Source organism: Nakaseomyces glabratus, chromosome L (genome assembly GCF_010111755.1).
Source record: "Nakaseomyces glabratus chromosome L, complete sequence".
Classification (NCBI taxonomy): domain Eukaryota; kingdom Fungi; phylum Ascomycota; class Saccharomycetes; order Saccharomycetales; family Saccharomycetaceae; genus Nakaseomyces; species Nakaseomyces glabratus.
This window is the reverse complement of record NC_088962.1, coordinates 162,127-178,825: the sequence shown is the minus strand read 5'-3', so window position 1 is coordinate 178,825 and position 16,699 is coordinate 162,127. Positions and strand designations below refer to the sequence as shown.

The window sequence follows — 16,699 nt, the reverse complement described above, 5'->3', positions numbered from 1 at the left end:
TAAAACCTTTTATTTAATTATTTAGTTCAATGAATATTCCAATCTAGATGAAGTTATTCCTCACCTTCATTAGGGTTTGTACAATGGTAGTCAAATCATTATCAGGGGATGCATGTTTGGTGAGGTATGCCTTAAGGTCGTCAGTCAAGTTTAAGTAAGTCTCACATATATCACCATCTATCACATTTTTTACCGGTGCATAGTAACTTCTGTAAGCAGTGTGATCACAATCCAAAGTTGTGAATTTCCCTTCTATAAATCCGGAACTCGAAGCCCAGTTGCCTGCTGTCCGGCCAACTTCATGGTCAATTACTGAATGCACAGCCAAATCATACTCATGATTTTCCTTATCTTCTAGCTCGATGCCTATTTTTTCATTAAGCAGTTCATTCTTTAAGAACCAAGTCTCATCAGCGGACTTCATCATTTGTTCAATACTTCTCAGTTTAGAAATTTCTGATTTCACAAGTAACGGTAGTAAACAACCAATCGTGCCTTGGATCCCATAATAAAATATGATAGGTCTATCACTCGCCTGTGTGATTTCCTCTACAGAAAAACCCGTCACAATGTCATTGATAAAAAACTGGTTAACCAAATCAAGCTTGAAGTATGTATTTAAGATATTTGGCGCTTTCTCTCTTAATGTGCCTTTTTCTCTTAGCAAATGCTGTTGTAGTTCAACTTTGTTATTGTCACAACTTTGAAGAATCTTCTCATCTTGTATTGATAATCTTAAAACCCAAACACTACCGAATTTATCACCACCAATAATAGTCGAACGATCCAAGAACTTGATGGCGGTTACATCTCGAGTACAAATATCGTTTGCTATTACATTCACTTCATGACTGGATGAAAACTGTAAGAGGCTAACAGAATTTCTAAAGTCTCCAATTGCGATTCTATCATCAGCCCAACAATCCAACACAGTAATTTTCTCAACATAGTCAACAGCAGGACCAATCATCTTGTTGAGTAGCTTTGTTTTACCCACCTCACAAAACAATAGTCTATTGTATTGTGGTACAATCAACATATCTCTGAACACTTTTATACAAAACACTTCATTATCAAAATGAGTTTCATGAATTAGCTCCATTTTCAGATCCACCGTGCCATCAGTCGAGGTTTTTATTCCGTATGTGAAAATTGTACTCGAAGTCGACAAAACAAACAGATACCATTTTTTTGTACCTAGCTTACTCAAGGCTACGTCTCTAGTCTTAAAAGGTAATGATTTGCGGAAGACAGACTTACCATCATCAGATATAGTCATTGGAGAAATATCTTTCTTGTTGATTATACAAAGAGTACTCTCTGCCTTATCGTCAATTGTATTTTCAAAAACCAATACCGTGCTTTTCCCTTGATCATTAAAATTCAAAAATTTCCTACAGTGAATATCAAATTCCTCTAATTTTTCTTCATCATAATCCTCGTCATCATCACTACCATCAGTTGAATCACCGCCAGAGACAGCTGTTGAGGAATCATCAGATAATTGTATTGCTACCGCATCTTTGCTAAACCAATTACCAACCCATGGTAAGAAATCAAATCCACCAATTAAAAGAGATCCAGATGCACTAAGAGAACAACAGCTGCCACCAGAATCTATGCTAGCAGAAGAGAACTCCTTTGTTGTAATCAATCTTCGACTATCCTTTAGATATAGTGGCCTTATATACATATTAGAATGTGATGAATAATTTGCCCACGTTCTATTGCCATGAATAACCACAACAGATGTCTTTTCACCACGGTTTTTCAAAGTATTTTCCTTAGAATTGCCACTTTCATCATCATCATATTGTAAAGTATCATTGCGCAGGTCAACACCAATGTGATTTAAGGCCTTAATCGATCTGGTTCCAAGTTGCTTTCTTAAAATGTTATTTATAGACATATTCCGCAAGTCTAACCTATTAACTAGATATGACCCATCTTCCACACCTATATGAAGATTGACTAGCTTGTGACCTTGGTTAAGAATCAAAAGTGATGACGGTATAGCATCCAATGCCTGAAATACAACAGTTTCAAACGAGATAGCTTCGTCAACAATTTCCAAAGATAAAACATTAACCATATTGTCTGAAGTTCCGACAGCCAGAATCTCGCTCTTCTTGGTGTTATCATTCAGTAGTGCCAATGATGTGATTACATCCGGTAATTCAGGTCTATTCTTATACTCTATCAGCGTATTATTTTCTAATTGTAAATAAACAATCTCATTGTTTGACAAAGCTAAGATCAACTGTGAGAAATTAGAGACGGCAGAAAGGATGGATACACCAGCAGGTGGATACCACTTTAAATTCATTTTGAAGTTTTCCTCATCTTTGGAGTCTAGTAGAATCTGTCTGAATTCATCTTTACATACTTGTATGATGGAATTATCCCCCATAGTGGCGACATGGATGGTCATATCATCTTTCAATTTAAAAGTGTCCGACGCTGGAATATATTGCTCGATAGAATCGTCAGCTATTTTCAGAATAACAGTGGTGAAGTTAATCATGGTGAGGAAAATAAATGAGTGGTAAGATTGATACTGTGTTTTAATTGTGAAAATGTTGGAGACACCTTGGGGCAGTGGCGAGGAAACATACTCTTTCAAAGGAATGGCGTTTCTTATGATGTTCACTTTTTCACTATCTGTCGTTCGATTTCCACCTTGGAAATGCATGAATGTTAACGGCATATTTTCCATCAGGCACAAATTTAAAGCTATTGGATTTATATTGGTATGTTTTGAAATAACAGATATATTTTCATTTTCGTTATCAATTTTATCGTAATTTTCATCATTATCGCCAATACTCTCAAAATTCAAGTAAACATGGTCATAATTGAATTGGGAATTTATGTACATCGAACCGTTATTGAATATGTGCAATTTAGAGCTGTTTGAAATGTGTTTCACTTTGTCAAAATATCCAAGCTTTGCAATGGGTCTATTTCTATCCTCTTCATTTGGGAATATAATCACTTTAAATAAATGACCGGTATTTGTCTGCAGCAATAACAGAAATCCCACATTATTCTTCAAAATTTGTAGATCTGACGCCACTATCAGCAGCTTCTTATCCATCGGTAATGACTCCATAATATCAGCAGGAAACTCGCATTTTAAGCTATAGATCCCCATCATGTCTTTGATCAAAATGTGCTTATTGAATCCAATCAGTACAAAGGGATTCTTCTTCGATGTAGACTTATTTATTGCTGTTGAGACTCCATAGACCGCTAGGTCAGGTATATCGGTGATGAAATTTGGACGGTCATCGACTTCGTTTGATTTCAGGTTGTATGAATTTGTAAGAAGCAAAGACTGCAGATTGCGATCGAAGAACAGGAAGTTCAGCTTGTACACTTTCAACCGGGTATCCAATTCTAAAGAGACATAGTGGTCCTCGAACGAAGTCAACGAACATAGCTCTAGTACCACTGAGTGTTCTGCATTAGAGAAGAAGATAGGCGAGCGGAACCTTGGTTCCTGACTCCAGCTCACGGGCACAACTATTTTCTGGGTCAAACCCCAAGTTACCAAAATGGAGCTCTTATTCGCGACTACTTTCGGGAGCCAGGTCTTCTCCACTGAGTTATCAAACCTGTATAGAAACTCACTGTCCAGTTGTAACCTGTCACCAGAAAGAGCGAACTTGGCGACTACAAGGTTACCATTCTGGCCCAGCATAACAAGGTGCGCGAGCCCATCCTCGTCCCATATGGTATCCAGCGCCAACAGAGACGTGAAAAGAACAATGTCATTGCCCACCTTCCGTCTGACTTTCCCAGCGAAGTCATACAACTCTATATGAGTCTGTGTAGCTACAACAAGCTCATTGCTGTCTCGCCCAAGAAACGAACCCTTGACAGAGTGCACATAATTGCTCTGCCGTTGCAATGTCAGATGGTACAGTTCCATCGCCAACACCCTATTGCTTATCTATAAAAAAAAAAGGGCGTCTAAAGAACAATTACTAATATCATTACAAATAAAATATGCTCATCGCAAAGGAATTGGTAATTTGTCATTAGAAATCATATTTTTTTTCAAAAGAAGGCGAAATCGCAGGGATTACACAATGGGGGGAGGGAGGCGAAGGCAGAGGTTTTGAAGAAAAGGGACCTGCCCCACTTTTTTTTTCATTTGATAACTGGCGAATTCCTTAATGATTTCCGTGGAACCTTTGCTAACTAATAGCCTTCCAGTGACAAAAAGAAAAACGCACTGCTCAAAGACATGAGAGTGACAAATTGGGTTGCCAACTGGGAGGCAAAAATAAAAGTATAAAGACGTATAAATACTAGTAGTTTTGCGGTAGTGTAGCTTTGATTCCCCTACTTTGCCGAGGAACAAGGATAAGAACAGGAAAAAAACTTATAATGGAGGTTTACGTCAGGTTGAATGACGACTGTGAGCACGACTATGCTTTCCAAGTCGACAAAGAGGATACGATCAAGACTCGGGTTGAGAAGATCTTTACTTCTAATCTTAATGAAATTATGGTCTTGAGGCCAACTATATTCCACGAAAAGAAGCCTTACGCATTCAAGAAGTCTGTTCACCCTGGGTTTCTGACGGAAGGTGGCTGCTTGCTGTTTGATTACGATGCTGCGGATCAGAAGTACGTGAAGGATCTGGACTACGACAAACCTTTGTTTGAGCAATTGTGGCCAGGCCAGCTGATTGTGCCTCAATGGAGATACTCCAAGAAATACGTGACCATTTTCGCTCTCCTGATGGCCGGATGGCTGTACACAGATTTGCCGGATGTCATCTCACCAACCCCAGGTATCTGTCTAACCAACCAATTGTCCCGTATGCTGCTGCCCTTTGTGAGAAGAATGGAGCTTTATGAATTGGCCGCTAAGCTGGAAGCTGAAATCCAGGTTAACTTCTCCAGTGTGGATGCACAATGGTTGTTCTTTGTGCTCCACATCCTAAAGATTATTCTTATTATTACTTTCTTCTACTCAGGTATGGCCAACCCGATCTCTTTCAACCCTTACAGACTATGGAACTTGAGAAACGAACTTGATGTCCACAACCCAAAGTTCAAGAACATGTTGAAATCCATTGGCTGGATCGGTGCTAGAAGAGCTACTTTTGACGCTTACCAAGGCAACTACTACAATCACATGCTTGAGAAGTATGGTGGTCAAGTGCGTGCTTATAGAGCTGGTGTTATTAAGAGAATTGCAAGCCCAGGTGTCCAATTGCATGATGGAGAAGGTTTCCAAACCCCATTGAAGGAGAGATTTACTGGTTCGACTTTCAAAGAGATGAAAGAAAATGAGAGATTTGTCTTAAGTGAGGAGTACTTCGTTGAATTGGAAAATAACCTGAAAGAAAACTTGGATAAGTGCAACGGCGACATTGGCAAGATGAACATGGAGATCAGAAGATTTAGAAGATTCGGAATTTATGAGCCTAATGAAAAGCTTCTTGAACTAGTCACGATTAGAAGAGCAAGAGCTGATAAAGAAAAGGCTGAAGCTGAAGCTGCTGAAGCTGAAAAGAAAAAAGAAAAATAGATAAACAAATTATGCAATACATACCTTATTTGTTCCATTTTACTTTCAAGATCATCTCATGTCATTAAAGGTTCATTTCGCTGTAATGTATCTCTCCGTACCATTACTCATCTTTTATTTCCCTTTTACTGATTTTTATTTTTGCTCAAAGCCTTTTACGCTATTCAAACATCTAGTTTTGTTAACTATCATTGAAAAGGTAATATTCCAATCATAGACTATCCATGCTTTTTTCTTTAATTTTTTTATACAAATGTAATTATACTTATTACTATCATGATATATCAATGAATTATTTAACTATCATTTCAAACAAAATGCCATCTATTCTTGAATCAGGCTTATATGAATGCTACATAGTTTGATGGTGTTATCGGGGCATGTATGCTTCACATGGTGTATATATCGAGGATAATAGTTTCGATTGAGCTTCGTTGCGTTCACTAATCAGAAAGGTGCCATCACTCCACTCACTTTCACAATCTGATAAGCTATTTTCTAACTTTTTAATAATCATATCGTTAATATTTCTCCTAATTGCAAAATGAGCATATCGTCTTAATGTTTGTTTAGATTCAGTGAAGCTAGTATTTCCAAGTTTATGTGTAATCACTATTGCCGCCACCATTAACATACAAAATTTAAAAATAAACAAACTCCAAACAATGAATGAAAAGGTCATAAAAGATAAGAACACAGCTTCCTCATGATTTTGTACTGCAATCAACTTTATTCTATGGAATATACCACCCAAATTCAAAGAATCATTTTTTATTTTGCCGCTTTTCGAGATCAGTATGGACCATAAAGTTAGCCCATTAATAAGTTGTCTAGAAGAATCCGCAGCTATAAGTTTTGGAGCACCTTTAAGTTCGAAATAGGCCCATACTCCAAGTTTTTCCCACATATTAGAAGGCTCAATGTGATCGTATATGCAGAATTTCTTATAAGCAACCAGTGATGTAGTTATTCGAGAAAAGTTATTCAAATACATCTGTGAGATGACATCTCTTCTCCTTGTGTTCATTAATATTCTCATACCAAGGACGATTTCAATGGAAATGAATACAATTGATAGCAGGATACATGCACTGAATAGCCATTTAGTGATTTTAAAAGGAATACAAGGCTGAATAATGTTATTTGACCAAGTGTTAAACGCCAATAGTTTCACACAACTGTACATATCTGATATCAAAACCATAAATTTCAGTACTGATTGACCATAGAGTAAGCATATATACTTCACTATTGTATAATAATCCCTTTTATAGAACAATTGAACATCAATATCACTAAAACAGAGCTCATGGTAGCTTTCATAAGTAGTTACGCCATCCATTACTCAAAAGTAATAAACTGCAATCTTCTTTTTACAGTTCACCATGATGAATGTCTACAAGGTTCTGACACTATCACTACAATTCCTCGGAATGCATATTTATATATATGTATGAACTCATTTGATCTTCTTGATGTTAGCTCTAACTATAGTTTTGAACTTGAAACGTTTTCTTTACAGTGGATAACATTCAATAGATTCGTAACGTAAAGAACCTAAGTTTCAAATATTGGATTTTGTCGAATATTTAAATATCGCTGTATGTTTCAAGTCTGGATGGCGATGAGCTAAAAAATGTCAGAAACCGAAGAAGTCGAAAATCCGATGCCGATGACTTAAATATTTCTAAAATGTAATCAAGAATTAACATACTCTGGATGCCTGGCGTGCTCTGATTAACTCTGGAACTGTGATTGCAAACATTGAAAGAAGCTGAATTGAGAGATGTCCACAAATGCTGTTCTTGGATTTGATGGCTCGTTCCTTCGGGATAACCCCATACTGGTACAAACATATAACAATTTAGACTGGGAATCCCAAGAGAGTATTATCAATTTGATTGGTGTTGTTGAAAAAATTGTAGTCAAGTACAATGATCCCAATGAAAATATCAAGGCTAATATTTGCAAGATATTTGAACTAATACTAGATACATATCCGTATCTGGGTTTGGTATGGAAAAAATACACAGCAGTAAAGTACCAGCTATACGGATTGGAAGATTCAATAAAGGTTTTAGAAACTGCTGTGAAGGCTTTCCCTGACTCTGTGGAGTTGTGGTGCGATTATCTTAGTGTCCTCGAGGCAAATAAAACAGGATCGGTGGACGAGAGGAGATCAAAATATCAGACTGCCAAAGATAATATTGGCTACAATTTTCTTTCCCACCAATTTTGGGACAAATACATTCAGTTTGAGACTACTCAGGAAGATTGGGAAGCGGTGATGTCAATTTATCATGAACTTCTGAAGATACCACTTCATCAATATGCTAAATACTTCAAGGCATACATGGCCTTCAATTCCTCAGAAGGTTCAAAGAAACTCACAAAGGAAGATATTACTAAAGAATTACAAAAAACACAGACTCTTGTAAATAGTATATGGAGATTCGAATCTCAAATCAAACACGCCTTTTTTAGTGTCAACGGTGTCTCGCAAGTGGAAGCAAAGAATTGGAAACAATACCTCAGTTACATAAAAGAACAAGACATCGATATCAAAATTATCGAAACTACCTATAGAAGATGCTTGATTCCTTGTGCGAAAGAGGAGTTTTTTTGGTTGGCATATATATCATGGCAAATGAATCAGAAGTATCCATCAACAAGAGTTTTATCTAGTTTTCAGAAAGCTATCAGGCTATTACCTTCGTCTGCGACAGAAATACGAAATTTAAACCTATCATACATGAGTGAAAGATACCGAGACTCCCCAGATATTTTTTATGAAAGCTACTGTGATACACTAGAAAGTTTAATCAAAGACTATCCATCTGACCATTCTCTGATCTGGAAACTGTTGAATATGATTAAGCGCCATAACTATGGGAATAAGTGGGGTGATGACAGTAAGGAAATATTACAAAAACAAAATCTGTACGCAAAATTTCTGGAAACGAAATTATCTGCCTATTTACAGAACAGTTATAGAAAAACTGATACCCTAACGAGAATACTAAATGATGGAAATGTTAGTGTTCTAATCGTAGCACTCATAAAACTCACATGGCTGGTCTTGAAAAATAAAATTCAGACCAGAAAATACTTCACACAATATGCCCGCCTTCCTTTGGTCAAAAATTCATCCCAATTTTGGGTACTACTGTACCAATTTGAGAAATCAGAGAAAAACTTCATCAAGCTCAACGCATTAATAAAAACTTTGAGTTACAATAATACACTACCATTAACCATAAAAAATGATATTTTTGAAGATTACCGCCATTTTTACATGCTGAATTGTGAAATAGACGACAATCGTAACCTCACAGTGTTTGATGATCCACTCTTACTGTCCATCCTGGGAATAAACGAACCACGAGTCGGAACAAAAGGGGCACAATCTGTTTCCCAACGAGATAATGGACACCCCGGTATCGCTACAAACAACCCAATACACAAGAACTCACTAATACTGAATAACTCCAGTAAACTCAGTCAATTTGGACAACCATTACCGAAAACAATTAGCGTGGACAAATTGTTCAGCGCACCAAAATACATGGACTACTATACTAGTGACTTCTTGAACAAAAGGTAATAACTCTGTCATGAAGAATAGTCCATTGTCTCAGAAATGCCATTTTAACGACCAATACAATTAGTAATATAATGATTCATTCTATATAATAATATCTAATAATTTACATGACTTCATTCACCAAATATGCTAGTATCTGGAATGAAATAACTATAGTTCGAAATCAGATAATGCAGTGCTATTAGCTAGTCCAAAACAAAATCTACAGATCCTTCGAAAACAGTATATTAGTTTTTCTCTTGAATTCTAACCTTTTCTTCAGTTATATCAGCAGGTGTATCATCCATGAAGAAAAATTTGAAGAAGTGTTCTGCACCCCAGCAACCAAAAAAGTCAACAAACAACGTAATAGTTAGTTTCATCTTAAAGTCATCTTCCATTGGAACAAACTTCATGGCTTCATTTAATTCAGGAATGAATTCAGTAGCACTGGCAAGAGCTAGTCCTGTAACACCCAATAAACCATAATACATACCCTTATTACTTCTAATATTTTCTCTGAATGGTTCACCTTGATAATTTACAGCAAAAGTTGAAACTTGCTGCACTAATTGGATAATGAATATACCGGTATTCAACAATGATGGAGCAAATTCTTTTTCCAAATCAACTTGAGGTTCTCTTGGCTCCAATCTATAGATTTCATTGGTGAGATAAATCAAAGTACCAATATGAACAACAAATTGAGAAAGGATAGATCCCATAATATAAACATTGAAAATACCAGCCTGAGGTCTAGCCTTCGATAATTTTTGTAGCGGTTTACCACGAGATATACTTAAGAAGCACACAGACAAAAGTAGACCTGATGTTGTAGCCTGACCATCACCAAATTTAACACCAGCCATGTAAATAATAGATAAAGAATATGCGCTAATCAAACAGTTCAAGGCTAGAATTTTGTACATTTGGATTGTGTTAACTAGAGCACAACGACCTTGACGAATGATATTTGTAACAGCAGAAACATTAGCTAATTTTGAGGTAAATGGAGCAGCACAAGATGCATCACCAAGTTTCAAGGTAGGAGTCTCTCCATCTTCTTGACTTTCGCTAGCCCCACTCAAGATCATACTAGCTAGGTCGTTTGCTGCTGGTTTTTCTGTACTTGGTGCAGCGATTTCCACAGGCTTATTATTAGCTTCAGTAACCATCTTTCTAATTTCAGGAGTAATGACTGTGCCCTTCTTCTCTAGGGCAGTTAGATAATGAGGATTTGAAGGACCAGGAGGATACAAATGGGCAATGTTTTCTGGAACTGGTGCTGGAGGTTTACCCCATCTAGCCAAGAAAGCGGTCTGTTTGTCATATATTTCCTTCATACTATCTAGTCTACGTTGTTCGGCGACTTTTTTTAAACCTTCTTCAGTACCATTTAACAATGCTACACCAACGTGAGCTTGCTTCAAAGCACCAACATCATTAGTACCGTCACCACACATTAACGTTTGGTATCCCATATCCTTCAAATTGTTCAAAATAAATTCCTTTTGTGCTGGAGAAACACGAGCATAAATCCAAGCATGACGAATCAAATCTTGCAGTTGGTGGTGTCCTTTTAATGCCTCTAGAGCATGCCCGGTTACCGCAAGATCGTATTTGTCAAATATACCATACTTTTCAAAGGAATCCTTACTAACAACAAATTCGAAACTCAATGTCTCTTCAACATTTCTGAAAACAAGTTTGTCATCATTACCATTATCAACCATATCCACTATCAGAGTTTCACCCTTAACAATTCCTACCTCCTTTGCTACATGAACAGCGGTTAATGGGTTATCACCGGTAATCATGACACAACGATGTGCAGATTCATTCAACATTTGAATAGTCTCAATGGCGTCATGTTTTAATGGACAATGGAAGATTAAGAAACCGTTAAATTCCAGATCTCTTTCGAAGTGCTCTCTGTCAGCATCTTCAATTTGTGACTGAGACATTTTCTCAAGCTTCTTGGAAGCGAGAGCTAGAACTCTAGAACCAGAACGTGTAAAGGACTTATAAATCTCATCATAATTAGCAGGGATAGTGAAAAGTCTTTCCCTGATTGTTTCCGGAGCACCTTTAACAGCAGAGTAAAGTTTACCATCATGAGTAGCAACAGATGATGATCTTTTTAGAGCAGAGGAAAATTGGAAACGACGCAAAATTGTAACTTGGCCATTTTTTTCATTAAATACCTTATCACCTTTCTCAACAGTCCATTTCAAAGCCTTCAAAGTAGCCTTTTCCATAGGATCACCAACAATTTCACCATCTTCAAGTCTAACAAGGGCATGAGCAGCACCAACAACCAGCGAAGTTGAGTTAGGACAGTCAGTGGCAGAATATAAATGACGAATATCCTTTGGATCACTTGATAACCCAGCTAATCCTTCAAATACCAGATCTTCACCAGTTAAGGTACCGGTCTTATCAAAACAACAAACATCAATTCTACCTGCAAATGGGATTCTGAATGGTTCAGTACAGTAAACATAAAATTTGCTCAATGCCGACAAAGAACTGTTGACAGCCATAGTCAGTTCCATTGGCAACTCAGGTGGAACAACAGAGGTGATAATCAGGATACAATCTAAGATCAATTTGGATTGTACCCTACCCATCTTTGTACCTTCAACCCAGACATACCATGATGCAACAACAGCAAAAATCAACAAGAACAAAATGAAGTATAGAGCCTCTTTATTGTCAACACCAACGCGCTCCGAAGAATAAATCATAACACGAACCAAAGAACCTTGGGAAGTTTCGAAACCAGTTTTGGTGACGATAGCAATAGCACCTCCATCAGGTGGAGATGGGACCTTGCCGGTTTTTTCTGGTGTAGTCACTTGCAAAACCTTTGTACCTCCATGTAGAACGGAAATTTTATCAGTTCCTTCGATTTGTAGCTCTTCATTACCAGGGCGCAATCTAATAGATTCCTTCAACAACGGAGTAGATTCACCTGACAACATAGCCTCGTTAACAATACATGTACCATCAACCAAGATCAAATCACAAGGAAGAGCACTATCCTCTGCTGTTCTCACAACGGAAACGACATCCATGGGCAATAATTCATTCGTTTGCATTTCCACCCATTTACCATCTCTCAAGACATTGATCGCATAAGGTTTAACACCCATTGTTCTAAACTCCTTCAATGCGGTTAAACGCTGGAACACAGAGGCTGCTTCCATGGATAGGATCATGAACAAATTGAATAAAGATAGATACCAGTATTCATCCAAAAGCCACAATGCAACACAGAAAACCTGAAAGACAAAAAGAGGAGCAACTGCATGTTCCTTGAACAACTCCAAGAAAGTTGGAATTGGGATGTCAAACTCGTTGTTACCATAAAGTCTTCTCAAATGGGTCAAATCACCTTTATGACCTTTGAAATTTTGAAATTCACTGATCTTCGGAGTTCCATCTATCAAAAACTTGGGTGAAGAGAATTGTTGTTCATCTTCATGCCACAAGAATCTTTTCTTTTGGAATTGGAAAAAAGTTTGCAATTCACCCATTTCATTAGCGCGTTCAATTTTAACAATATCAGAGGAACCATTGTTTGGGGTGGTATTTATCAAAATGTGTGTAGCTTCATTAATGTTATCAACCTTGTTATACTTAAACTTAGCAGCAAGTTGAATATTCCATTCTGGAAGTAACAGAACCAAAATATTCAAACTGACAATTGTACCCAAATAGACGAAAGTCCATTCTGGGCCCTTAATGTAAGTATCATACTGTTGGAAATAAATCTGAGCAAATGTAGCATACAATGGAAAGAATGGTAGAGTGTATGGACGTGCTGTCAAACTCTTAGGTATCAGCAGCTGTGAGTCCTTTACAATAGGACTATTCACTTTATCAGCCATTGCTGGTTTCCTTTTTAGAAGTTTAATAAAATGCAGAGTACTTTACAATTTGTTAGACAACCAAAACTATCCAATTCTTCAAATATTAGTTGAAGTGCTAAAATTAAAGAAATAGAAACTCAACTCGTAAACGTTAATAAGTTCGACTGTGCTCAAAGTCAATCCTACACCTTATCCTCACGTTTAGGATTAGCTTGCCACCAGCCAGAATTGACAGCCTCATCGAGAAACTAAGAGAACGATATTTTTTCAATTTTTTCAGATTTTTTTTTCAGATTTTCCGTGTAAACTATATCCCCCGGTAAGAGACGACTCTGTGAAGTCACCGTGTAGGATTTATTTAAAGAGTAGTATATGTTGATCATATCCAGTAGTTACATCAAATGTGGCCAGTTTTTAAACCCAAAAATATATGGAATAGTTCGAGATTATATTAATAGTTCGAAATAAGGTAATATTACAAAAAATACTATATAGTTAGAGCACTTTTAAAAAATATGAAACTGAAGCAGAAATGATTCTGTAACACAATTCAATGTTTCTGCTAAAAATATATATAAAATGGAATTATACTCTCCAGACTTTCTCTTCTGCGATCATTAGATTGTTTCTTTGAGCCATAACCTTCAAACCAGCAAGGTATTCTGTCTTTGTGAACTTCTCTTCTTCTGCCAGTTCCCCGTTGATAACATCGAACAAAGCATCCACTGGGTAAGATTCTTCCTCGAAAAGATCGGTCTGCATTAGCCTTGCAACAAGACCAGACAATAGTGACAGCCTTGCAGTTGAAATATTGCTTTGGTCAACAGTATCCACTGATATATCTTGATTGCCATTATCCTCTTCCTGGCCAGCAGTCGAGATATTGGGCATCCTAGGTGTGGTCACCTCTGTTAATGGACCTTGTTGCGTGGAACGCAAAGGCGAACCTCTCAACTCTCTTTCTAGTCTTCTGTGTAAGTTGGCATCATCACTGATATGTAGTTCTTCCATTCCTGGTTCAAGGACATCCTCTTCTTCTATTTGAGAAGCATCTAGCCTTTCCTCTGCTTGTGAATCGCCGAAGTCCAATCTCTTAACAGGTGATCCTCTGTTACTTTTCGATGGTGACAAACCATATCCTCTTGGCCCCAATCTTTGTTTCTTTTTTGGTGATTTCTTTGGCGAATTTCTGTTTGATGGATACTCAAAGTCCATTTGCAAATCAGCATCAGTAATTTCGCCAACGTCTTCACCAAGCAATGAGAAACGCAATAAGTTAGCAGCGACGGTAGCATCAACTTTGTCAACCGTTCTGGATAGCCTGACTTTGGCATGTGCTGTAGCCAATCTAATCAAAGTTTCCAAAGTTCTTGCTGTAATTGGTGATTTTTTAGTGTTTTCATCATTTCTTAGATCAGTATAGTTCTTAACAATCACATCAACCGCCTCGGTTGTTAATTGTGGAACAACTCTCTCCTTCGCATATTGGACATATTTCCTTAAGAAAGAAATTTTTACTAATTTAGGAATCTCGGTACCATTATAGTTACCACGATTCTTGGCTAACATAGCACCCGCTTGCAGCAAAGGATTGAATTTTTCAAATACCTGGTCCTCTTCATCCTGGTTAGTGTTGTCATTAGCATTTTCGTCGTCTTCATCTGTACCTACAGCTAGAGATAAATTTAGTCTATCTCTCACAGGCTCACCTTCAACCATACCAGGTGACAAGTATCTATGAGTTCTCAAGACATGTTCACTGATTGATCTATCTCTTGCTTCGTTGATATCATCAGTAACAACAAATAGCAAATCGAAACGTGACAAAAGCGAGTCAGGAAGTGCAATATTTTGATGAGGATCTCTGTTAACATCATATTGCCCAAAAACAGGATTTGCTGCAGCAATGACACTACATCTAGAGTTTAGCGTGGTATGGATACCAGCTTTAGCGATCGTAACTGTCTGCTGTTCCATGACTTCATGAATAGCAACTCTATCTACATCAGTCATCTTATCGAATTCATCGATACAAACAATACCTCTATCAGCCAAAACCATCGCACCTGCTTCTAGTCTTCTTTCACCCGTCTCTCTGTCTGTGGTGACAGCAGCAGTTAGACCAACACCAGAAGAACCTCTACCGGTGGTGGCAATTGCCAACGATGCTGTGTTTAGAACAAACCTTAACATTTGGGATTTGGCTGTAGACGGATCACCAACCATTAGTATATTTATATCACCTCTCAAATGTGAACCATTTTCCAGATTTTTCTCGACACCTCCGAACAACATTAGCAAAACCGCCCTCTTAATATTTTCATGACCGTAAATTGATGGGGCCAATGATTGAGCAAGAATTTCGAATATATCTCCTCTCTTTGACAATTTATTGATGTTTCTAATGTCAAGATCATTCAAAGTTTCCTTAGCTGACACACCCGTTGATCTTGCGTGTAATGGGTATACGCTATTACCTATGATCAATGTTCTAAAACCATTCAATGTATTTGATTCACCCTGGTTTAAGCCACCAGCACCAACAGATTTGAAAACACCAACAACATTGATTCTGTCACCTGGTTTAGTCTTGTCCACAAGGTCATCATCCAGGATGATGTCTACTGACCTCGGTACGGGACCCACTTGAGCCATTTCAGGCATCTCTTGCACTGTGATTCTTTGATGATCAATATAGGTACTAAACCCATACTCTGTTGTCAATTTGTTACCATCCGGATCTTCGGTAGGATATATGGCAGGGGTAGGAACTCTGGTCGTCAATGAAGTTGTAGAATCTGTGTAATCTCTGTAATGGAACCTACCTGTCTTTTCCGCGTAGTGCACCGATCTCATCAGTTTTGGTCTCACCAATGAAGTTTTAGTCACGATACCTTCAATGGAGACCAATTTGTTCAAATACATCGCGTTCAAAGTACCGGGAGAAAGAGTATGTGAACCGAAAGAGCCCTTGAACGACAGTCTCCAAGGACGCTTAGCTGAGACAGCATCCACTGTGTTTCTTGGAGAATCATCCAGCGCCGTGGCAATTTCACTCAAAGCCCTCTCAGCCGGTGGGATATAGTACGCTGGCTCATTCAGCACCCCGCGCCAGAACTTCCTATCGAAATCTCTTAGGTCATCCAGAGATATAGTAATCCTGTGGGGCACCGCATTGGGCCCATCCGAGACATTCTTCTTCGACTTGTCAATGTCATCCATCAGATCCACATCCTCCTCGGCGTCTTCATCTATATTACCGAGTTCACTGGCCAGACTGGCACTGTTCTTAGCCAGGATCGCCTTTACGTCGTCCTTGTACTGCTCAAACACTTCTAAAAACTCCTGGAAACGCCTCACTCTGTCCCCGAAAACTGCATCTGGGGCAAAGAACGCCCCGGAATCCTCTATACCGCCATCCATGTTCTAAAAACCGTCAGCAGGAGTAAAGATTCTAGTACTAATCGAGAGCTTTTTCTATCCACTCCTTCACTAGATACACAGCAATTGGGATCTAATCTTATATGTTCCTGGTCTCTCAACCCTCGATACAGCTCAAATATACCAGCTGCCAAATATGGCATTAAAACTTGAAGTTACAGTATACTCATTGATCAATGCTTGGTGAAAGAGTTTTGACAAAAAAAAAAATTGACGTGGAAACACTTACAATGAATAGCTCTACCGGATTAGG

General features: G+C 38.0%; 6 protein-coding genes across 6 annotated transcripts; 2 read left to right on the top strand and 4 right to left on the bottom strand.

The window, feature by feature from the left end:
• Positions 1-43: 43 nt before the first annotated feature.
• RSE1 (U2 snRNP complex subunit RSE1) lies at positions 44-3,934 on the bottom strand (the record flags this gene model as incomplete). Its single annotated transcript, XM_448838.1, has 1 exon — positions 44-3,934. One exon carries the CDS (start codon positions 3,932-3,934, stop codon positions 44-46), a length of 3,891 nt encoding a protein of 1,296 aa, XP_448838.1.
• Positions 3,935-4,395: 461 nt separating this feature from the next.
• Positions 4,396-5,547, top strand: GSF2 (Gsf2p; the record flags this gene model as incomplete). Its single annotated transcript, XM_448837.1, has 1 exon — positions 4,396-5,547. The coding sequence occupies one exon, from the start codon at positions 4,396-4,398 to the stop codon at positions 5,545-5,547; it is 1,152 nt and encodes a 383-aa protein (XP_448837.1).
• A 370-nt stretch (positions 5,548-5,917) lies between these two features.
• On the bottom strand, positions 5,918-6,889 carry PRM6 (pheromone-regulated K(+) transporter PRM6; the record flags this gene model as incomplete). The annotated part of the gene is made up of 1 exon (XM_448836.1): positions 5,918-6,889. The coding sequence occupies one exon, from the start codon at positions 6,887-6,889 to the stop codon at positions 5,918-5,920; it is 972 nt and encodes a 323-aa protein (XP_448836.1).
• A 444-nt stretch (positions 6,890-7,333) lies between these two features.
• PRP39 (Prp39p) lies at positions 7,334-9,151 on the top strand (the record flags this gene model as incomplete). The annotated part of the gene is made up of 1 exon (XM_448835.1): positions 7,334-9,151. One exon carries the CDS (start codon positions 7,334-7,336, stop codon positions 9,149-9,151), a length of 1,818 nt encoding a protein of 605 aa, XP_448835.1.
• Positions 9,152-9,378: 227 nt separating this feature from the next.
• Positions 9,379-13,023, bottom strand: SPF1 (ion-transporting P-type ATPase SPF1; the record flags this gene model as incomplete). Its single annotated transcript, XM_448834.1, has 1 exon — positions 9,379-13,023. The coding sequence occupies one exon, from the start codon at positions 13,021-13,023 to the stop codon at positions 9,379-9,381; it is 3,645 nt and encodes a 1,214-aa protein (XP_448834.1).
• A 567-nt stretch (positions 13,024-13,590) lies between these two features.
• MCM3 (MCM DNA helicase complex subunit MCM3) lies at positions 13,591-16,428 on the bottom strand (the record flags this gene model as incomplete). The annotated part of the gene is made up of 1 exon (XM_448833.1): positions 13,591-16,428. One exon carries the CDS (start codon positions 16,426-16,428, stop codon positions 13,591-13,593), a length of 2,838 nt encoding a protein of 945 aa, XP_448833.1.
• Positions 16,429-16,699: the final 271 nt, after the last annotated feature.